At 40.8% G+C, this 23586-nt stretch overlaps 1 protein-coding gene across 2 annotated transcripts in view; it reads left to right on the forward strand.

Moving 5' to 3' along the window:
- The window catches only part of CLPX (caseinolytic mitochondrial matrix peptidase chaperone subunit X), a 45094-nt gene extending 25707 nt beyond the window's left edge, over positions 1 to 19387 (forward strand). The window contains exons 5-14 of one of the 2 annotated variants that reach the window (XM_075896912.2): positions 6 to 165; positions 3176 to 3217; positions 4685 to 4861; positions 8279 to 8443; positions 8789 to 8877; positions 9467 to 9631; positions 11616 to 11915; positions 13893 to 13985; positions 14281 to 14387; positions 18160 to 19387. In XM_075896912.2, coding sequence (XP_075753027.1) covers positions 6 to 165; positions 3176 to 3217; positions 4685 to 4861; positions 8279 to 8443; positions 8789 to 8877; positions 9467 to 9631; positions 11616 to 11915; positions 13893 to 13985; positions 14281 to 14387; positions 18160 to 18250 — 1389 coding nt within the window. In that variant the 3' untranslated portion in view covers positions 18251 to 19387. The remainder of the gene's footprint in view (positions 1 to 5; positions 166 to 3175; positions 3218 to 4684; positions 4862 to 8278; positions 8444 to 8788; positions 8878 to 9466; positions 9632 to 11615; positions 11916 to 13892; positions 13986 to 14280; positions 14388 to 18159) is intronic. The other variant, XM_075896913.2, reaches the window with a different exon arrangement.
- The last annotated feature ends 4199 nt before the right edge of the window (positions 19388 to 23586 follow it).

A 23586-nucleotide genomic window follows, 5' to 3' on the forward strand; every position in this document is an offset into this window, starting at 1 on the left:
TTCAGATATACAACTACCTCGACAAGTATGTTGTTGGTCAATCTTTTGCCAAGAAGGTGCTGTCAGTTGCTGTGTACAATCATTACAAAAGAATATACAACAATATCCCGGCTAATTTGAGACAGCAAGCTGAAGTTGAAAAGCAAACGTCTTTAACACCTAGAGGTTTGTACAGTGTTTCATATTTTTTCAATTATAAAGTGTATTATCTCTGTGGACTTTACTTGTGCTGCTTCAATATTGTTATACAGGTAGTCCCCGGGTTATGTGGATCCGTCTTACGTCAGATCCCTACTTACGAACGGGGTGAGGGAACCCCGCATTAGCTGCGCCCCCCCCCCCCCCCCCCAGCAGACCGCCGAGACGCGCCGCGGCGGTCCTGCCATCCGAGGCCTCCGCGGCGAGAAAAACTGCTCCGTGTCTCCCTGGTCTGCTGGGGGGAGGGGGGGGGCGCAACTAGTGCACACACCCCCCCCCCCCCAGCAGACCAGGCTTTTCTCTCCGCGGAGGACGCGGGCAGCGGGACCATCGAGACGCGCCGCGGTCCCGCCGCCCACGTCCTCCACAGCGAGAAAAGCCACTCCGCGTCTCCCTGGTCTGCTGGGGGGGCGCAGCTAGTGCGCCCCCCCCCCCCCCCAGCAGATCAGGCTTTTCTTGCCGACGCCTGGGGTAGAGCAGCTGGGGGGCTGCCGGGTTGGTCCCACAGCGCCGAGGAGCGGCGTTACTGGACCATCCCAGCAGCACCCCAGCTGCTCTGCCCCAGGCGTTCCCAAGTCAGCCGCTGCTGAAACTGATCAGCGGCTGACTACAGGAAGCCCGAGGCAGAGCTGCTCTGCCCCGGGCTTCCTGGAATCGGCCGCTGATCAGTTTCAGCAGCGGCTGACTTGGGGACGCCTGTGGTAGAGCAGCTGGGGTGCTGCTGGGTTGGTCCAGTAGCTCTGAGGAGCGGCGCTGCGGGACCAATCCAGCAGCACCGCAGCTGCTCTGCCTCAGGCGTGTCCGATTCAGCCGCTGCTGGTCAGTTTCAACAGCGGCTGAATCTGGACGCCAGTTCCAACTTACATGCAAATTCAACTTAAGAACAAACCTACAGTCCCTATCTTGTACGTAACCCGGGGACTGCCTGTATCTGGATCTGTAATAAATTTAAGCAGCCATTGTGTGTGTAAACCTTTGGATGAATTTAATGGTGTGTGATACAGGCATGAAGATTTCATTATTGGCTCCTTAAATAATTTTGTCAGTGTAGACAAATATGTTAGGCAAAAGCAAACATTTAAAAAAACTTATTAATGTGAATACCATCATTAATATATTTCAATAAAAAAGTTTGCTTTTATTTACATTTTCTGAAATGTTTATAACTACTTTTTCATATGCTGCAACATTGTACATGCATGAGAATCAGTAAAAGTGAATTGTCTTGGTCAAGCTGAGTAATATGAAAAAGTAAAGATGCAACATCAATGATGAAAAGTAAACTAACTTTTAACACTCATTAACTTAACGTAATTTTACATTTTCTTATGTTCTGTGTTAAAATGATTTTTAACCACACAATGTGCCTTTACCTTTTGACTAAATATAAATTCTATAGCAATTATTTAAATATTCATCATCTGTTGGTGGCACTTCTTTAGAGGAATCGGATATTTTTTCTGAAGTGAACCTATTAACATCTTTTTAATTTACTTCTCTACTTGAGCAGCTGATTCAGTGTTAAGATGCAGGCAAACAACTAAGGGGGATATGTAAGACAGAAATTGTATTCTATGTAGTGTAACCTAATGAATAAGTAGCTACATATTTTTGCCCCTAATTCAACAGAAACGGTTGGTCAGCTTAATATTGTTACATAGCCAACAAGTTCATATGAGGTTACTTGTTGGCAGTGCATTAGCGGTACACTAGTTATGAAGTACTATCAGTTGACTATATTTTTAGAAGTGAGATTAAACGTTGGCAACTGATTCAAGGCTCAGTTTGATTTATAGCAAGGGTCTCAAACTCATGGGCAGTGTTCCTTCTAAATTGTGGGGCAGCACTGCTTCACAGGTAAAATTACTCAGGCCCGCCCAGTCTGTCAGCTCTGTTCATGGAGCCCTGAGCCTCTGTGAAGCTGTGCTGCTGAGCAGCATAGAGGGAACATTGCCCATGGGCCATCTATGGCCCAAGCATTTTCACGATCTGGCCTGGAAGTCCCTGTGGCCTGAGGGGTAGTGTACCCATCCTCTTCCCACCTCTTTCTACACCCGCCCTACCCCGAACAGAGCCTTGGGGATTACCAGGGGGCTTGGCATGGGGCAGCAGCAGGGGTTGGACACCCCCCATCCCCCCGCAGTGGCAGGAGTTGCATGTGTTCTGCTTCCCCACAGCTCCCATGACCATGGTGAGTGCAGTAGAGTCAAATCCATGCTGCTGCCCCACACTAGGCCCCCTTCGTAATCCCTGGGCTGTGTCTCTTAGGGGAAGGGACATAATGGAGGAGACAGAGCAAGGGGAAGGGGTGGGGTTTGGTGGATGGGTATGGACATGCTCCTTCCAGACTGCAGGGATAGTGAAAATATTCGGGCAGTAGATGGCCCTGTGAATCATGTGTTTGAGACCCCTGATTTATAGAGTTATTCTCATTTGAAATCTTAAATTTTAATATGCTAACTGCATACAAAAATGCTTTAATCATGTTCACACTGTTTGCATTGTATCTTAAAAATGTCTCTGATTTCTAATTGTATTATCATTTATATGTATTGCAGTTGTCCCTACACTATTAGTCACAGACCAGGGTCTTGTGCTAGCTGCTATGTGAACACAGAACAGAGATACTTCCTGCCACAGAGAGATTAAAATTAACAATTATAATTGAGTCTTTCTAAATATGTAGAATAATTTTATCTCAGATTAATAATACAGATTAAATGCAGTATGGTTTTGTTACTAATTGTCTCGTATTTTAAGATTTTGATTTATAAACAGCTAATTAATTATAATTAAGAAGACGCATGTAGTCAATTTTAGAAGACTAAATATTCCCAAATAGAGACTAACAGAAATAAAATTGAACATGGGGATTTTTTGTTTAATACGCTGATTACACCATGAAATGTATTCAGAAGAGGGCAAGAGGTGGAGCAAATATAATCTTTTATATTACTGTTTTCATCCTCTCTCTTAGAATTAGAAATAAGAAGACGGGAGGATGAGTACAGATTTACAAGTAAGTGAACTCTCCTCATGTCCTCCTCTGCAATATCTACCCTTAGAAATTAACATTAGAATAGGAGTTTAGTGGTGATTTGGTAGAAATGTATGAGCCAAATCCTGTTTGCTTTTATCCAGACAAGCAATCCATTGATTTTTTTTTTAAATGAGCATTTCTGACTGAAGTGAACAGAATTTGACCTTGTATATAATTCTACATAGAGGGCAGGTAAAATGTTAACTCACAAGTTTCTAAATAAGCATTTGTACAAAGTAGTAACCTTGATAAAGAGAGCGAAAGTTTAGACTTGTTTACTAAGTTTGAGCAAGGTATGCGTCCTGTCAATTTCTATCTGATATGAACTGTATGTGGCAAAGGGAAATATGAATCTCTGCCTAGTAGGTAATGCCTAATGTCAGTTTTTTGTAGCATTAATCATGCAATTAATACATTAATATATTAATCATGCGATTAATACATTTGCTACAATGTAGCTGTACTCTGAAAAGTGTTTGTCAAAATAGCATTGTCTGGTTCCAAGTTGAGGCTCATTGACACCTGGTCACATTTGCTCAGCTCACAAGTAAATTTTTTTTCCCCCTAATTGCAAACTGACTTTCAGACTAGGTTCTTTCTGGCTCTTGCACCGTCCTTCATAAGTAATAAGGCTTCTGCAATTTATAATCCTGATTACACCCGGTCAATTTGATTTTCTTAAATTACAAAATTCTATGTTGCAATTGGAACTAGTTACAATTATTTTGATGGATGAGAAGAAATGAACTCCAGCTTACTCTTCCATCTCTCTGTTGGCACTGCAGTACTAATGAATTTTAAAAAGGTTTTAAAAAATAAAGACCTCAGTTTACCATTAAATATTCACAGGCAGGTCATATATTATTATTAGGAGTTTTTATTAGGGATGTGACCGGGCCACTGGTTAACAGATAAACATCACTGCTTGCCAGTTCTGGTTAACCAGTAATCAGTGGGGCTGGTCTAATATGGGCCTGCTGTGGGCGAGGGATGCTCTCCTCCAGAGCAGTCTCTGTCTGCAGCAGGCAAGGGCTGTTCCAGCGGGGCTGGGAGCCAGCAGCCAGCCTCACCGTGTGGGGCTGAGGGCAGGAGCCCTGGAGGCTGCTGCAGTGGGCTGAAGCGGTCCCTAGCCCAAATCCCACTTTAGTCAGATCAGTTAAACATTATACGCTATGCACTTTGTTTCTGTTTTAAGTATCTTTTCAAATATGTAAAAATTTGCTTGTGGAACCATATGTGAATGCAGCGCCTCCCCTCCTCCCCCCATTTTTGTTTATGCTGTATTTCATGAAATCCTGTACTTTCATAGGTAGGTTCGCAGAACAAAGCACTGAGATTACAAGAACCATCAGTTACAATTTTATTTATGTTCTGAGCAGTAGTGTTGGACCCTACCAGTTCAAGTTAAACCTAGTTCTCAAATAGTGCTCCTATTGCTAATTTCAGAACTTCTGCAGATTGCTGGAATAAGTCCCCATGGCAATGCTTTGGGAGCATCAATGCAGCAACAAGTGAACCAGCAGATGCCTCAGGAGAAACGAGGAGGCGAAGTACTAGATTCAAACCACGATGATATCAAGCTTGAAAAAAGTAATATTTTGCTGCTTGGACCAACTGGGTCAGGTATGTAACTTAACACTTCTGAAGAGCTGAGTACTTTGGGAACAGAAACGCTAAAATATTTTGTTACCAGTTGCGTGAAGGAAAGCATGGCATAGAGGCATAGAAATGTAGGAGGGGGCAGTGTCCTCAGAAGGTCATATAATCCAGTCCCCTGTACTTAGGCAGGGCCTAGTGTTGTCTAGACCAGTGGCTCCCAACCTTTTCCAGCAATACGGACTCCTTTATTACTTATCCCGTGGATAAGGAGAACAAATTTTCATCCTCCTCTTTATAACCGTCTTTTATGTACTTGAAGCTATGATGTCCCCACCCTTACTACAGGACAGTAGAAATCACATGTAACACAAAAAGGGGAATAAAACCCTGACTTTGTTACAGCTTGTTTCCCACAGGATCTTACCTATCAATTTCCTGGGTTTGCTAAAGTTTGCCTTTTTGAATTTCATTGTCTTTATTTTGCTGTTTTTCCTCTTACAATTCCGTTAGAATCATGAATTCTAATTTCATAAAAACAATGAGCAATCCTATGGCACCTTAGACACTAATAAATGTATTGGGTCATGAGCTTATCTGATGAAGTGGGTTTTACCCATGAATGCTCATGACTTAATAAGATTGTCAGTCTCTAAAGTGTACCACAGAACTGTCATTGTTTTTAAAGTTACACACTAACAGCTTCTGAGACGTTCTATCATTTCACGATCACTTTCACCAAAGAGGTTTTCCACTTTCAGATTCTCAACCCGTTCCTCCTTATTTGTCAAAATCAATTTAGAACAGCCTCTCTGCTAGTCACACTCTCCATATTCTGTAATAAAACATCGTCTCCAACGTGTTCCAAGAATTTGTTAGACAATGTGTCTCTGCAGGCTTGTTTTCCCAGCAGATGCCTAGATATTTGAAGTCCCCTGTTATTCCAAAGTCCTGTGTTTTGAATGATTTTGTTAACTGTTGTAGTTAAAAGGAAGATATCTAAAAGGGGACAATACATGTAATATACTCTACTTGAGAGAATGAGGCAAGTTGTAAGGATGCCCCAAATAAAACTTGCAAAGCCTTCTGCATAGCTGACTAGCAAGCTTGTCTGAATGTTTCAGTTAAACACAAATCTTTTCTCTAAAGGATTAAGCTTCATAAGAATAGTAGACTCCAAAGGTGTTCATAAGACACAGTATGCTATATGAACATACCTAATATGCTGTCTTATGAAGTAACGTTTTTGTGGGTGGTGAAGGTGTTTAGATGTTGGGAATTTTTAGATACTTGATGCTTTTACATTTTGATTACTCAGTGGACCCAAATACAGAAATTGTGGCATTGTATAGGCAAGACGTGTGTGTTAAAACACTATGGCCAAAACCATCTCTAAATATTCTGTAACATCTTAAAATAGGTGTCCATTAACAGACATATTGTTTGGCAGCACATGAATCTCAAAAGACAGATTAGACCTGGGGATTACCATGAAGTAACATAAATCTATTGGTAGAAAAAGTGACTAGTAGGTTTGAAAACATTTTTGTTTTCTTCCCCTCACAATCTTTTAGACTACCACAATTCCATATACTCCTAAACTCCAACTCCCATAAATGGGCTTGACTTCCATCTATGTGGCGGAAGTTCTTGTCCTAGTCCTAGACTTAAAACCCGTCAAGTGATCTAAATATATCCTATAGAGGACTAGCTTGTATGAAGCTTCTCTACAGGGGAAAATATTGTATCAAATTCCTGTTCTTTATGGAGCTTGACAAATCAATACAAAATCTCTTTTATGGAGCTACAAAAACTTGACACAATTATTTTAGAACAAATATTTACAAAGGGTTCTTTTCAGTTAATTTATATATAATAAAGAAGTCTGGAAGCTTTTCATTTGACACATTTTTGAGGATGCTCATCAAATACAATTCTACCATGGCAGTGGATGGCCAAATTAGATCTCTAAAATTTGTAATTTTATATCCCTCAAACCCAGTTTGAGTTCCTGTTTTAAGAAATTCAGTTTCTTGTGATTCTTTTGGGCAGCTGCAGCTGTTAACAGGAAAAACAGCAGGATATAACTATATGTGTTTGTCCTAAACAAATGCTATACATCTATATTGAATCATGCTGGATTTTGAAGTTCAACTAAAAGTAGATGGAAATAGGTTTTCTTCATTGACTAAAGTTGGGATTTAATTTTGCCCTTCAGACCTGGATACTACCAGCTTATGTTTGAAGTAAAAATTCACATTACACAGGTTTAGAAGAGAGGCTCTGTACATCTGGCTGATCCAGTTGCTTTCTATTGCACTTCAGATGCGTCCAAGTATCTATAATTTCTTTCAAGCACAGGATAATGTTGACTGTAATCATTATACTAAGAGACAAAAGTACCATGAACAATTTCTATGTTCTGATAATGGTGCCTGCAAATCATATTTTAAATGTCTTTAAGTCCAAGAATACACATGGCCATCTGGTGTTACCCACAGCTACCTCCATAATGTTTATTGTGAAATGTGGTGTGGCTCATTTTGGTCAAAAATCAATTGTACTATAAAGCTTAGGCAGTTTTCCAGAACAATCATAAAAATACTTTCATAAGGCACAGCTGGCATAAGGTGGGTAAAAAGGAAACATTTCAGTTTTGACTAGGGATGTAATAGTGTCTCTGGTTAAACAATTAACTGATAAGAGAATGCTTATGGGTTAATGTCATGGGCTACACGCAACCCCCTTCGCTTCTGCGGTTCTGCATTTTAAGTATTTTGACAGCTGGCGGGCAGGCATGCTGGCTTAGTCCCGGCTCATGCCAGATCATGCAGCTACCCCCACTGCAGCTCTGCAGATCCTTTCTATGCAGAGCCGCAGTGGTTGATTGTGTAACCAACAATTTTTGCCCGCTACACGGTTACTGAATTAGATGCTTCCTAACATCCCTAGTTTTTACAGTGTCTCTCACTTGTCTGTGTAAACATGCATAAAAATACAAACTTAATAGGATATTGCTTAGTATTCTCTGAGTCAGTGTGGCTAGACCACTGTACCTGAATAAACTGATGGGGTTTGCACAGTGCTCTGAAAATTAACAGATGAATGGCAGTAACTTAACATTTCATTTATACTGACACACTGTGGCAGTATATAAACAAATGTCTGCTAACTTCAGTTTATATATCATAGGGGACCCTAAGCAAACTAATAGAATGTCATTAAAATGCATGCAGCTTGGCAGGATCAAAAGATGTCAGCATACATTGTTTGACAAAGCTAGCTTATTCAAAAAACGTTGAATGACTATATTAACATATTGGCTTCAGTTTAGCTGGTTGATGATGATGTACACCATGCTAGTGAGAGAAGATGCTTGTCTAATATACTTCCACAGAAAGAATTTATGAATATTACAAAACAAGTATTTTCTTTTAATTTTAGGTAAAACGCTGTTGGCTCAAACTCTAGCTAAATGCCTTGATGTACCTTTTGCTATCTGTGACTGTACTACCTTAACTCAAGCTGGTTACGTAGGTGAAGATATTGAATCTGTTATTGCAAAACTACTGCAAGATGCCAACTACAATGTAGAAAAAGCTCAACAAGGTAACTTGGACCATGTGTTTTCTGCAGTTTGGCCACAAAATATGCATGACTCAATTAAATACTGTGCAAGTTGGTGCCAAAAATCATGTTAATAGTTGAGCATTCTTGGGACATATACTTGAATTTTATTTCTGTTTGATAAGAATTTTAAAAACGTACTAAATTAATTTTAAAAATAGGTGTAGCAAGTTATTACTTATCCATCAAGTTGCTTATGTAACATACAGCATTCTGTAACATTGCAATAGCAATCTCTTCTATTTAAGTTAGCAGTCTTTGCTGTACAGGGATTATATTTCTGTCTTATAAATGGCATCTTTCCTAAATATATTCCTTGTTCTTCAGGAATTGTTTTTCTGGATGAAGTAGATAAGATTGGCAGTGTGCCAGGCATTCATCAGTTGCGGGACGTAGGAGGAGAAGGCGTCCAACAAGTAAGAAAACAGTTATTTTGATTTCAGCATTGTCAGTCAAATCGGTAAAGTACTTAAAGTCCCTGATTTAGTCTTGTAATGTTGCAGATACTGTACGTGTATAGACTTTTTAAATTCAATTCTAGGGTTACTTAAAAGCTTCTTAACCCTGTTCTGCTCTCTGGTCCTCTAGCCCCAGAAGATCTTCAGTGGTATTGTTTGATTAGAAAGCAGATAAGGTTGATTTCAAGTATGAAGTTACATAAACTGGAAAACACTACATGCTGTTTTTCACTTTTTCAAAAACTCTTCATACTGATGCCTTATGGAGAAATTTTGAAAACTTTTAGAAATAGTTTCTCATATGGGAAGTGGTATATAGAGGATGAGTGATTTAGGTTTTATTTCCATCTCTGCCAACAAATCTTGATGTGGCCTTGGGTAAAACTCTCAAGTACTCTGGATCTGTGGAGAAAATCCTGTTTTTCATGTTCAGTTGGTCAGTCTCATTGAATCCACTGAGAGTAGATTACAGGATTTCATATGCATTTTGTTCAAAAATTATAATGTGGAGTCTGTGTACTAGTTTTACCTCTTTGTTTTTACTTAGGGCTTGTTAAAGTTACTAGAAGGTACAATAGTAAATGTTCCAGAAAAAAATTCCCGTAAACTGCGTGGAGAGACGGTGCAGGTTGATACAACAAATGTCCTCTTTGTAGCTTCTGGTGCCTTTAATGGTCTTGACAGAATCATCAGCAGGAGGAAAAATGAAAAGGTGAGAACACATTGCTTTAGAATAACTCTTCTTAGTTGTATTAAAACAGTTCTTAGTCACTGTCTTCTTTTTGCTAATGATTTTGGGAGGATTATATGTATTTTTAGAGTCCTCTAACTACACCTAGAAAACTGAGTGTTAGTGCTAAAAAGTGAATTTTCAAAGTGTTGTATTGTCCCTTAATTTTTGAAAACTGGGTGCCTGTGTAGTTGGGGACCTGTCCTACTATCACATTTCTGCTAAGTGTAGGATACTGTAAGATATGTAAAAAGCTTGAAGCAGCACAATCACTGGAAACTTACGGAAAGTTTTTGCTGGTCAGTCTGCCAGCCATACATGCCAGTTATTACTTTTAAATGCCACACATGCACACTCACACTCCTTGATTATATTGAGTCCTCCTTACTTATCAGCAATACACAACTTTGCTCTTTTTTGAATCACATAATAAGCCTACTTTAGGGCCATATTTTTGTGTCACTTTGTTATGCTTATAAGAAGCACACAGGATTTTTTTCACAGGAAAATGCAATACGCCACATTTACTGAGAAAACAGTAGAAAACCAGTTAGCAGATGCTTTATAAAGACAAGGTGCCCCTACCTCCCCCCCAGTCTTGTCATTGCTTAAGGTTTACCAGTCTGTTGCTCTCATAAACTTACTGGCCAGGCAAGTTAAATGCGAAGGGGAGGAGCGGGCCTTCTCTCGATCTGGATTGACGCTCTGATGGTGACAAGATGATACCCGGAGATTCATGCAAAATGCTCCATCTTTTATAGGACTTTTCTCCCATTCAGGTTTATGCATTTTGCTTTGTCAGCTCTTAATCAATCACCATCTGTTCTGCTTAATATCTGTTTATCTGGGAGTCATTCTTTACTCTGACATCAGTATGTTGGTGTCTCCTTCCCAATGTTATTTCAAGGCTGTCTTGTTTGTAACAGAGTGCTTGCTTCTTAGCACTCCAAGGCCGTCCATATGTCCTCAGTCAGTCTGCTTTGCATTAGGCCTCAATTTATGGTACCTTGACGCCTCTGAGTCTTCTAGCCCCACCTCACCTCTTCCAATGTGTGGACTCTGAAACTGTTGGGCCTACAAGTTGTTATCTCTCCAAACACTCACATTCCATTCACTCCCCCCTCCCTAGGAACTACACAGTCATTCCACACATGGGAAGAGGGACACAACTGTTCATACAAAAGGTATCCATCTAATTCCTAATACAAAGCTTCTATTAATACAAACTTTTCATTCATTCATTATATTTTCTTTATAACACAGTCTGTATTCTAATTACTCCTAAGAGCAACAGTGTGATCATGCTGACTCACAAAAATTCTGATCTTTTTCGCTTTTGACATTAGATGCAATCACAAGCAGTTTTCCCAATGGATCTTTATTAAGGGCCTAGAAGACTGTTCTTCCCTGCTCACTAGAGAAGGGCGGTCAGCAGAGTTAGTTGTTTAACATTTTTTCCCACTCTACTTATTAAGCACATTACATAAAACATTATAAAACTCTGTTGTCTACAACTTTCCTATTTGCAGCAGATATTTACACTTCCAACTCCCACTTGCTTTGCTGGGTAATTTGTAAAGCTTTTTAATGTCACTTTTTATTAGAGGTTCATCTGTTTCATTTTGAAAGAGAATTTTTATTGTTGTTAGAAGGTACTCATATCACATAGCTACTTCATAATCACATTTTAATTTTGAAAAATGTATAACTTTTTCGGAGCCTATCATTAGTTCCTCCTATGTTTTAATGTCTTGCTGAGAGATCTAAATGTTGCAACAGGTTTCTGTTAATTCATACAACATTAAAATTAAAGCTCTTTATACTATATTCTTTAAACAGTTAAATTATAATGAGTGGATCATTTCAATGTATTGTCACTGGTGTATTCCAATATGCATATGCAACCAGATTTATGTGAAGCAAGTACATACCTATAGCTTTTTTGTAAACATTCAATGTTTTTCAGTATCTTGGTTTTGGCACGCCATCTAATTTGGGGAAAGGCAGAAGGGCTGCTGCAGCAGCTGACCTCGCTAACATAAGTGGGGAGTCCAATACACAACAAGATATTGAAGAAAAAGATCGCTTGTTGCGGCATGTGGAAGCCAGAGATCTCATTGAATTTGGCATGATTCCAGAATTTGTGGGACGTTTACCTGTGGTGGTTCCCTTGCATAGTCTGGATGAGAAAACACTTGTACGGATTCTTACTGAGCCACGAAATGCTGTGATTCCTCAATACCAGGCATTATTCAGCATGGATAAGGTTTGACTTTTTTTGGGGGGTCTTTTGGTATTCTTGTTATGGATTTAATGTTAAAGATTTTTCAGTATAAAGATATACTGCCTGCTTTATGCTTTAGGGAAAATATTCTCATTGTCTTATCCAAGAATGGTAAGTAATGGGAGTTAAAAAAATCCCCACTCATTTAGAGAATCCATATACATTGCCTCGGAGACTACTTTAGTTTAGTTGGTTTGGTGCCAGGAGTTTTAATTTTCAGTGATAATGAGGTTAGCAATAACTTAATACATTTATCAGGTGTCTTTTAATGAATAATGTGTACACATCTTTCTATATAGAAAAAAACCTTTTCCTGCGGGACAATAGTGACGTCATCATGTCACTCTGCATCCCACCTGTTTCCTCCCTCCCTCTCTTGCTTTTCCCCAGTACTCAGCTTCCGCTTGGGGCCTGCGAGTCCTCAGAGAGAGGTGGGGGGAGAGCCTGGCCTGGCGCACAGCGGCCAGGAGAAAAGGGGTGGGAGGGGTGAGAGAGGGCCCGGGTGGGTAGGGATGGGGAGGTAAAAAGGGCTCAGGCTGGTGGGAAGAGAAGGGGCCTGGGGTGGCTCAGCTGGGGGTTCGGGAGAAGGAGTCCAGGGGATTTGGGGGTGTGAGGGAGAAGGCGGCAGGGCTGGTGTGGGCAGAGAGTGCGAAGGGGCCCAGGCTGATGGAGTGGGGTGTGGTGTGATCGGGAGGAGAAAAGAGGAAAGCTGGTGGGGCAAGGAGCAGCAAGGGATTGGGCTGGTGCGGGTAGAAGGAGGAGAAAGTGTCCAGGGTGGCCGGGGGGGCGGGGGGGGGAGAGAAAGGGCCCGGGCTAGCATGGCTATAGCTTGGCCCTCCCCCAATGGCCGGGGGGAGAGCTGGGTTGCCTACTCCCTGCAAGAAGGGAGTTGGTGATCCTAGCAAGCAGGGGCCGCCACCCCCTAGTGCAGGGCTACTCAACACGTTTGTTTGCAGCCTGCGGGTGGGAGCCAAAACAAAAAGTTGTCAATATAATGGTCTTCTGTTGATATGCGTTTTAGTAGTTACATTTCTGGTCTGTCATTGCTCACGAAAAGTGCTGTCATATGGGTGGAAATTGGGTAAATATCGCATTTTATTAATATCAGCAGAACTGACCTAGGACGCAACCGCGTCGTGTTGCCAGTAACTTCCATCTGAGGCCCTGAGCGTCAGTGTAGCTGCCGCTGTCATGCTGAGCGGTTGCTGTATTGTTTGTCCTGTGCTACATGTGCTGGAGGTGGTCCACGAAAATTTTTTGATTGGCCTGGTGGTCCGTGGACTGAAACAAGTTGAGAACCACTGAGTTAGCCGGATGTCCATTTATCATGGGTGTGGCCAAGTTTCCCTGGGTCCTATAAAGTTTTTCAGCCACCAGTCTTGGCTCTCAGTGTTCTGTGCTGTTTTTTAGGTCTAGTCCAATAAGCAGTGGAAGTGTTGATAATGCTGCAAGACAATTCTGGTGTCCTGTGGTTAGGCCAACTCTCTGGTTTAACACTGATCAGGTCCTGAGGGAACTGTACTAGAGAGGGTGAGGGAACTGTACTAGAGAGGGTCAACCTGTACTTAAAGATTTTTATCGAAAATTCAAACAAACTGAAAATTATCTGCATACCATAATATTGTAGTCAATTCATGACAACACAGCCCTGACAACTAGGTGCAGATTTGTCCTGTGCTTGTTTTTAATACACATTAGCATTTATATAGCCTTAATTTTCTTGTTTTACTTGCACAATCCAAGATACTTGTTAAAAGAAAGATGGAAAGTACAAGAGCAGAAGATGAGACATTTCCCAAAGATGAATAGAAGTGCTACTTAATGAACTAGCTATTTAAATAGTAATTTTATTAACTTATTTTGCAAAATGTATTTTTGCTAAAATATGGGCAAATCATTGATTTAGGAACATTACAAATGAAATATTTAATGAAGTTTACTATGTTCTTATGTACATAGTGTGAATTGACTGTTACTGAGGATGCATTGAAGGCTATAGCCAGACTGGCGCTAGACAGAAAGACTGGGGCAAGAGGTCTTAGATCTATCATGGTAAGTGTGCAGCCTTTTTTAGGGGGTATTATCAGACTCAGTAAGTGTAGATAATGTATTTTGAATGTAAGTAGTGTTCTTGGCAACACAACTTATGCTTTAAAAAGAATCTGTAGATGGGATGTTAAGATCTACAGAGTAATTTTCTTCCTAATGACAATGGCTAGTCAGATTTCTTCTAGTACAGTATCCACTATTATGAAGGGAGACTCAGAACTGCTTGTGTGCAAGTCATTGTATACCGTCTTTTTTGTTTTTGCTTTTGTGTGTGTAATACTGTTCTCTTTGCTTGTAGGAAAAGTTGTTGCTGGAGCCCATGTTTGAAGTACCCAATTCTGACATTATATGTGTGGAAGTTGACAAAGAAGTTGTGGAAGGCAAAAAAGAACCAGGATACATTAGGTAACATAGGAACTGCAATTACAGAACAGATTAATAGTCTAGACAGTTTTCTTTATAGCTGTCTGTCAGTCTTTGCTTCATCCAGGTGGTTTTTTTAAACAAAATAAAATTCTCCATACATACCTGTTCCAAAAATAATCTTCTGACTTCGTGTTGTATACCATACATAGTTGGTAGGTACAGGGCACTTAATGGATATTCTGTACTACTGATGTTTTATTTTTATTACTATTGTTACATATTGTATTTTAAATCTAAAACATTATTTTGTAACTTAAATTTAAATGTATTACATTATTCTTAACTCTTCCCACTGTGTGTGTGTTTCTTTAGAAACAGAACAAAAAGTACATGATGAGTTGTGAATATATCACTAAGGCTATTTAGATGAGTGGGGGTATGGAATTTGGTTGGAAATAGCTGAATTTGATTAACTAGGAAATAGTTTCGTGTTTCAAAATATATTTGATATAATTTTTCACATGGCAGAGTATGTTTGCCAACGTGATGAAAAAAGTGGCATAAAAAGTGGTCCTGCAGGTAGGTGGCTGATTGGCTACATTTCCGTTGGAAATTACTACTTTAATTCTGCTAAGATTTAATGGCTTTATTAGACCTGGGATTTTTCCTCTTAGTCTAAATAGATGATATGACAAAGGGAGGAACCGACAGTCTTGTGTTTAACATGCAGGACTAGGAGTTAGGTTTCCTGGTTCCTGTTTCTGGTAAGATTCCTTGTGTGACCTTCAGGAAGGTGCAGAGCTTCTGTACCTCAGTTTCCTTTTCTGTGTAATGGAAATATAACACAGCACTAGTAGATTTCCCTCTAGCTGGACATTTATTAGGTTGCTTTGTTGAGCCTTGTGCACTGAATCCATGTGTTCTAAAGCTTCCCTTGGTCTCTAAGCAGCAGCACAGTTTCTCTTGTTGGCTTCTTGACACCTTTCCTGTGTACACATTTTTTGTTACTCCTTGGAAATGGGATCGTGTGGCCAAGTTGTCCTAGCCCAGTATCCTGTCTTGCAATGATGCTAGATGCTTCAGAAGGAATGAACATAACAGGGCAATTATTGTGAGATCCATCCCTGTTGTCCAGTCATAGCACCTGGCAGTTGCAGGTTAATGGACAGCCAGAGGCAGGAACCAGATTGCATCCTGACCATCTTGGCTATAGACACTTATCTAATTTGAAACCAGTTATAGTTTTGGCCTTCATAACATCCCCCGGCAAAAAGGCAAAGGCGTAGCAGGGGGCTGCTGATTCCCGGTTCGCGCCCGGTCCCACATGCTGCACCTCTGCTTTTTAAATGTATTAAGAGCCTGCTGGCTCTTAAAAGTCAGAGCTGCAATGGGGTTAGCTCCTGGGCCGGGAGCTGACCCTACTGCAGCTCTGCAGTTCCCCCCTTATTGACTAATTGAGTAGCTGATGGAAATTCCATCAACTACTCGATTAACTGATTACCCGCAGTTTAACATCCCAAGTTGCAGTACAGATGGCTGTGGACCCCACTATTTACCTCTCCACTCTGAAAACTGACTATTTATCCTTACCCTTTGTTTCCTGTCTTTTAACCAGTTACTGATCCGTGATGGGACCTTCCCTGTTATCCCATTGCACCTTACCTTGCTTAAAAGCCTTTGGTGAGGGACCTCGTCAAAGGCTTTCTGAAAGTTCAAGTCCGCGGTATCACCCTTGTCCACATGTTTTTTGACCCCTTCAAAGAATTCTAATAGACTGGCGAGGCATAATTTCTTCATAAAAGCAATGTTGTCTCTTCCCCAAAAAACTGTTAATCGATGTGTCTGATAATTCTGTTCTTTATTGTATTTAGATTTAATTGCAGGAAAAACTTCCTAACTGTGAGAATAGTAAAACAATGAAACAGACATCTTGGGGAGATTATGGAAGCTCCGTTGCTGGAGACTTTCAATCGGAGGCTGGATGGCGATTTGTCTTGGATGATTTAGACACAATAAAGCTTGCATCTTGGCAAGGAGTTAAACTAGATGACCCTTGCCGTCCATTCTAACCCTATGATTCTATAGTTTCAACCAATTTGCCTAGTACTTAAGCTGGGGTTACCAGCCTGTAATTACAAGATTGTCTCTGGGGCCTTTCTTAATAATTTGCATTACATCTAAGTTCCCTGAGGCCACGCAGTTGCCTAGTTAAAAACATTGTGCAGATACCCAAGGCAGGAAAGAGGGCTGCCTCACCCCCAACTAGCCTGGCCGCCAGCCTGCTGTGGCAAGGGGAGGGATGGCCTTGAACCCAGCACTTCTCTCCTGGCCCAAATGCAACTGCGACCTGGCCCATGACCCCTCCTTCACCCTTCTGCACCCCACCTTCTTCTGCAGCTTACATACCACATTTGTTAGTTCTACAATTTCATATTTGAGTTCCTTCAGAAAATGTGGTGAATACAATGTGTTCCTGGTGACCTATTACTGTTTAACTTATCAATTTGTTCCAAAACCATCTCACATTAACAACTTAATCTGAGGGACTGTCCCGGATTTCACACCTGAAAAGAATGTTGGGTGTGGGAATCTCCTTCACATTCTCTGCAGTGAAGAATTCATTGAACTTCTCTGCAATGACTTCCCCAGAGTACTTTAGGTACTGTGGTTTTACAAGTCGCCCCTTCAGGGACATGTGAGAAAAACAGACCCTTCCACAGGCTTTATATGGGTTTGTAAACACAATTACTTTTTACTTGGATGGAATGAGAGGTGGATCTAGACACTATAATCTGTATGCCTTTCCCTGTCTGTTTCCTCTCCACTCTAGAGCATTCCTAGGCTTAGGACAGTTTTCTGGGGTATTCTTCTACATGTGGCTTCTCAAAATCATAGTGTGTCATTCTTCCCCACCCCCCTAAGGCAGCTAGCTTCCTCATCCTCAGCAGATCCATCAGTAAAAGAGGGCCCTCTGCTACAAAGGCATGCCCCTGTCCATTGCTTTGTCCAAAAGCCTGCCCTTGGTTCTACCTGAGAGTCCTTTTTAAACACCTGCTACGTCACCCCGATATCTGTCATCTTTGGGGATTTTCCACTTGCCTTTCACTGCAGAGAAGTTTAGTCAACCTATTGTCCCACTTGAATGGGCACCCCATTAAGGTTTTAGGAGCTGAGCACCATCACTGATGTAGCATGTACATGACTCTACCAACTCTACCAACTGATGTAGCATGTACATGACTCTACCAACTCGTGACTGACTCATTACACCAACAGTTTGAGCTCTGGGATTTGGAGCTGCACCATCAGCCAATGCCTAGTATGCAGAGGATGCCATGTTGCTTCACACAGCATGACCTGGCATGCCTGGTATGAGTGAAGTCAGGCTGTGCTGAGATCACTATTTTGCTCTTTCAAAATGGCTGTCTGGGATCCCAAGGAGAAAATTATTTAATTAAAGAGCATGACATCTTCAGTAATAGTTACATTAATAGAAAGTGTCCTGTAAAATAACTGGCAGCCTGTGATGTTTATTGGAAAGTTAAACTTCACCCTGTAGATCATTTCTGGTTGTTGGATTTGTGATAAGGAATGGCACAGAAGGAAAAATTATCAAGCAAATAAAATAGGGTTTAATCAGTGAATTACCTTCCCAAGAGACTTTTGAGAACAGTATTTAAAACACCACATTATGTTCTATCCAACTTGAAATAATGCTTTATGGAGTACTGGTCTGTCAGGAGCCATGGTAATCCTACCTGGATGCTCCTCTCAAAGTGGAAAATATGTGATCAATTCTTTTTAATTGTAGGGCTCCAACTAAAGATTCATCTGAAGAGGAGTATGACTCAGGAGTTGAAGAAGAAGGCTGGCCTCGTCAAGCAGATGCTGCAAACAATTAAATAGTGTCAGTGTTCTCCTGCATATTGTGTGCTTGGTCATTTTTAAGATCATTATCTGGCATTCTAGTCTGATAATAAAAGCGTTGGAACTATCCTGGATATATAATACATGGTCAAAAAACTTGGATTTTTAAAAAATCAGATCATGTATTTTATTGTAACATCACATTGATTTATTCAGAGGACATTATTTGGACTTTAATAGCATAATGTTCAAATATAAATTGTACATTATGTTCAGTTTTTAAATGTGCTTTAACAAAAATTCTAGAATACAATAAAGATGTTACTTAAAAAATGCAGGTGTCACCAATCGTTAAATTGTACAATAATGTTACTCTATAAATGGGCAAACAAGTTTAATATAAAATAGAGGATAACAAAACTATTAATTTTGCATATATTTCACTCACGTGGGTTAAGTTCATTCACTGTAAATGCCAGTGTTAGGTTTATGTCCATTTGGAACCCAAATGGATGCTGGAGAGACTTGTTACATTGTCATGAAAAATTCCCCAGAAACTGGATTTTGAGAAAAAAATACACATGTTATGCAACTAGGCTAAAATGTAACACTAAATTGTTATAATAATTGGCTGCAATACCATGTCATATTATTTACTTACCTTAGCATCACATGTAGGTTTTAATGGACCTTTCAAATACTGAGAGCAAGTGGAACTAGAAGTCTGAATTTATTTTGGAAGGAAACAATTTACAGGAAGTAGTAGACCATGGATTCAGATATTACAATGTTGGCCTAAAAATTTAAATATTAATGTTCTATATAGTACATTTTGTTTGAAGTATTGGAACTATCATGCATCAGTTTTTTGGTGCCAGATATTTGCCCACCTATCTTATAACATTAAGAGAGAAAAAAAAAGTGAATGTATAGTATTTTTGATGTAATCAATAGTGACTGTTCACATGACAGTGCTTTTTTAAGTTATATGCTTAAATGCTGGTGTTGCTTCTTGTGTTCTTTGTCGCTTGGTTTTAGAGTTTCAGCAAAGCAAAAAAGCCCTAACTTTGTTTTACACTCTAATTAACTTGTTCCTTTAGGAAAGTATTTGTAAAGCACTAAAGGACTTGTATGTTTTTGATTATTTCAGAAATTAAAATATATGACAACTACATCAATGTTTTGTTCTTCCTAGCAATATGTGGCTCTAAATTATGGTGATTTCTGTTAATTTTTTAGTCAAACTAGATAAATTGCATTAACACTTACAGTTTTTAGTGTAGGAATACTGTGAATGTTTTAGATCAGAATGGGTACAGTTATCTTGGTCCCATGCCTTCATGTCTTCATAGTTCAAAATTAACATGGGTTTAAGTCAGTCAGGCAGTATGTGCATGCTTGTATAGAACAGATAAAATACATTGATTTTAACCAGATGCAACTGAATTGATGTTGCAATTTCTGTTTTCTTCTGGTTAAACCAATAATGGTTCAGGAAAGGCTGCTCTCAGGGTTCAGGAGACTTCCAGGAAAAGCAAGCGTACTTAGTTTACTGTAGATTCTCATAGAGAATGATCAAACTTCCAATTTTCGTAACTTTATTTTCCTTTTACAGGTAGTAGACTGAAAATTCAAATAGCTTTTAATTCTGTTAAATCATCTTTGAAATGATTAAGGAATATTTTTAGTGAAAGGCATTGAACAACTTAGTTTAATATGTAATCAAGAAATGTTTTAAAACGTGTAACTACGATTTGTACTTCAAAAGTAGGTTTGGTGTTTCAATAAAACAAAGCAAATAGTCATGAATTACATATGTTTCTGTAGATAAAGCATGAGACTTAAGTAATGGCACAAAGTAATTAACCATTCGGAAAAATGTTTTGAGTTATGGTCAGGATCTTCATTAAAAAGCTGAATTAAGTTATATATGTATATATTGAGCTTTTTCAGTTGTCTATTTTAAGACCATATTGAATATTCCTAATAGAATGGTGCTTTGGAAACTATGCAAGTTAATCATGACTTTTCATATTCTTAGAATGGAAAGGTACATATAATAAAAGTACAATAAAAAGCAAAATAGCTATAACGTGGGCGAATGAAATGCATTTTGCATAAATAGCCTGTGGTGGTTATTGTCAGATAAATGCTTCCACTAACTCAATTAAAAAGTTACCTAATTATAGTAGCTTCTGAAGGGCCATCCTTTTGCATCTTCATGCTCATTTGAAACCTTGTTATCAAGTTGATACTGTGGGGAGTGAGGCTAATTAGAGCTGCCTTCTATATAGTCAGTTATGGACAGTAATTGCCTTATTGCAGCAGTTGTCTATTTGTTATGGGAGGCCATGCCAAGATTTTAGGAAATGGTTAAAGGCTGCACTTTTCTAAGAAGAGGATGTGGGGTCTGAGATGAAGGTTGGGTGCAGAAGGGAGTTTGGGGTAGGAGGCTCGAGTGCAGGAGAGGGTATGGGATCTGAAAGGGAGCTTGGGGTGCAGGGTCTGGGAGGAGGTAAGGGAGCAAGAAAGGATTCTGGCCTGGAGAAGGGATTATTGGGTGTGCAAGGTCTGGGAGGGAGTTATGACCTATGGGAGGAGGGTGCAGAGGGATTGGGTGATGACCTGGGCAGGAAATGACCAGCAGGCATTTACCTAGGCAGTTCACAGCCAGCAGCCCTGTCCCAGGCTGTTCTAAGGCTGTCCCAGGCTGTCCCAGACTGCTCCCTGAGGCTCTCCGCTGCAGCTGCCCAGGGGGAAGGGGAAGCAGCACACGCTGCCTCACCTCCTAGCAAAATCACTTAGCTCCAGTTTCTGGACAATAGCAGCTGAGATATTTTTGTTAGCGGATGGGGACAGCATGCAAAGCCTCTCCCTCCCCTTGGTGCCTGGAGTAGAGAGCTATGGGAAGCTTCTGGCTGCTCTGTGCCTGAGGTTCCTGGTTTGGGGCTGCTCACAGGTTGGATCCGGAGGCTTGTGGGATGGGCCATATCTAGCTCTGTCATATCTAGCCCTCTCTTATTGAAAGGCTTGCTTTATCATCTGTTTGGATACTACTAAACCCAGGGAAATACCTGTTTTGAATGAAAGCACTGTGGCTACATCTACACTGCCAGTTTTGTGGGCTGTGAGCATGCAAATGAGGTGTGGATTAGCATATTGATGTGCAATTTGCATAATTTATGCAAACTCTTTGCACAAAGGGTTTTTGCAGGAAAAAAAATTAGCGTGGACTGGGTTTTTCCCGCAAAAACCCCGTTTTGCGTAAGATCCTTATGCCCCTCCGGGAGAGGCGTAAGGATCTTGCGGAAAACGGATTTTGCGCAGAAACAAAACATCCACACTACTTTTTTTCTGCAGCGATATGCTAATCTACACCTCATTGCAAAACCGGCAATGTAGACGAAGCCTGGGTGTCCCAATAGCAGTAAGTCTAAATGACTGCATAAGTAAAGATCAGTGCTTTTTTTTGTAAAATGCACCAAACCAATGACTGAGGGAAAAGTATGCATATGTAAAACTCTTCCCTTCTCACATTGTATTAGTAATTGTGGAAGTTACCTGTGTCAGTTCCTTGCACCTTGATGGAAGGAGTCGCATAACTGACCACTTTAAGGTCTAGGAAAAGACGCTCCAGTTGGCTTTTTGCTAAGAGTTTTACACGCTTTGTTTGTTCATTACTCCTGGGGACATGAATATGTGAAGGGAAATTCTAGGAACCCATTGGAGAAGGCTTTCAGCAGGCTTCAAAACATTTAGTACTAAACCAAACCAGTTCTGTGCTGTTGGGGATAGAGAAATGGAAATGGTTCAAGTAAACTCTCTCCTGCCCACTGTTTCATTTAGTGCTGTCTGTGTAATCCCAGTTTTGCAGCTCCTGGAAATACCTAGGAGTAGTAAATGGGATTTATGGGAATGGGATAGATATCAATCTGCTTTGCAGTGCAAAGATGTAGAATAGCAGGACTGTGGCTGGGTCCAGCGAACCAACAGCAGAGCAGTTCTTCAGCTGCCATTTTGGCAAGAAGGGACAGATTGAAGCAGCTGAGATTAGACTGTACTAGTCTAAACACATTGTTGATCACTTATCTGGAGCAAACAAGTCCATACTAGGAGCAACAGTGTCAATGCATGTATTCTTATTTGGCTATATTATGTAATGCATTTTGTAACAGTCAAATAATACAAAATGTCCATTTGTAAATTACCTCTTCTGTGCATTGATTCTGCTCCTCCTTGTGACATCCTCATACTGTTACTGCCTCATCTGCATACAGGCAATAACTGCTGGGTCATGGGAAGAGGATTTGCACTGAAGCAGCTGGCAGCGCAGGTGATATATTGAGACCAGCTGTGTAGCCCCATTTGAACATTGTGACTCTAGCTGATCAACTCCAAGGTGGTGCCAAAGCAATGCCATATATATTAAACCCTATCTCATGCCTGGTCAATTTCACTGCCAAAGGCTTTCAAAATGTGAAATTGACAAATTCTCAAATGTTTACATCTGAAATTTCACTGTAAACATTTGAGAATTTGTCAATTTCACATTTTGAAAGCCTATGGCAGTGAAATTGACCAGGCAAAAGAGCTGTGTATAGAGTGAAGATGGGTTGTAGCAAAGGTGTTGTAAGAGGGTTGGGGGATTGCTACCCTCACTTTGTGCTGCTTTCAGTGCTAGCCTCTGAAGGCTGCAGCACTTGAGCAGCTGGCATCTGCTCTCCCAGCAGCATGGAGATGACTCACCTCTGCTACTGTCAACCTCGGGCTGCAGGATGCTACAAGCCAGGTCTCAGCCTGGAGCATCCTGCAGCTAGGGTTGGTTCAAGAAGGTGTGATACATCCCTGAATGGTAGCTGCACAGAGGCAGAGTAAGTCCCACACTTCCCCCACCTGGCAATGTAACAGCCAGAGCTGGGCCCTTAACAGAAATGGCTGGAGAGCCCCTCATCCTACTGTGCATGAGGTCAATGATGAACAATACGCTTAAGGAGCAACCTACAGAACCCTGCTGTGCTGCAGGTTCCCCCAGCCTGGTTTCATTTGTGTGTGTGCTGCAATGTGGGAACCCTGCCCGCATGTTGCAGCAGAAGCTTAGGGCTGGCCCAGGGATTTAGAAATGACTGTGCCGGTGGCTCCCCTCTGCGCTAACAGTAGCCAATGCCCGCCAGGCCCTGGACTGAGCAGAGGGGCAGAGGCCCTGTACAAACACCACCTGCGTGTTCTAATCCAGGCAGTCAGGCCCCTTGCTTGGACTGTCTCCTCCACGTGCGTAGGGTCCTGGTCGAAGTCAGGGCTCTGCTCCCTCCCCCCTCATCAATATTCAAATTCTCCTACGCAGCCGCCCCACGTGACGTGTGCGCAGCCCTGC

This window comes from Pelodiscus sinensis, chromosome 14, assembly GCF_052426305.1.
Source record: "Pelodiscus sinensis isolate ZL-2025 chromosome 14, ASM5242630v1, whole genome shotgun sequence".
NCBI classification, from domain to species: domain Eukaryota; kingdom Metazoa; phylum Chordata; order Testudines; family Trionychidae; genus Pelodiscus; species Pelodiscus sinensis.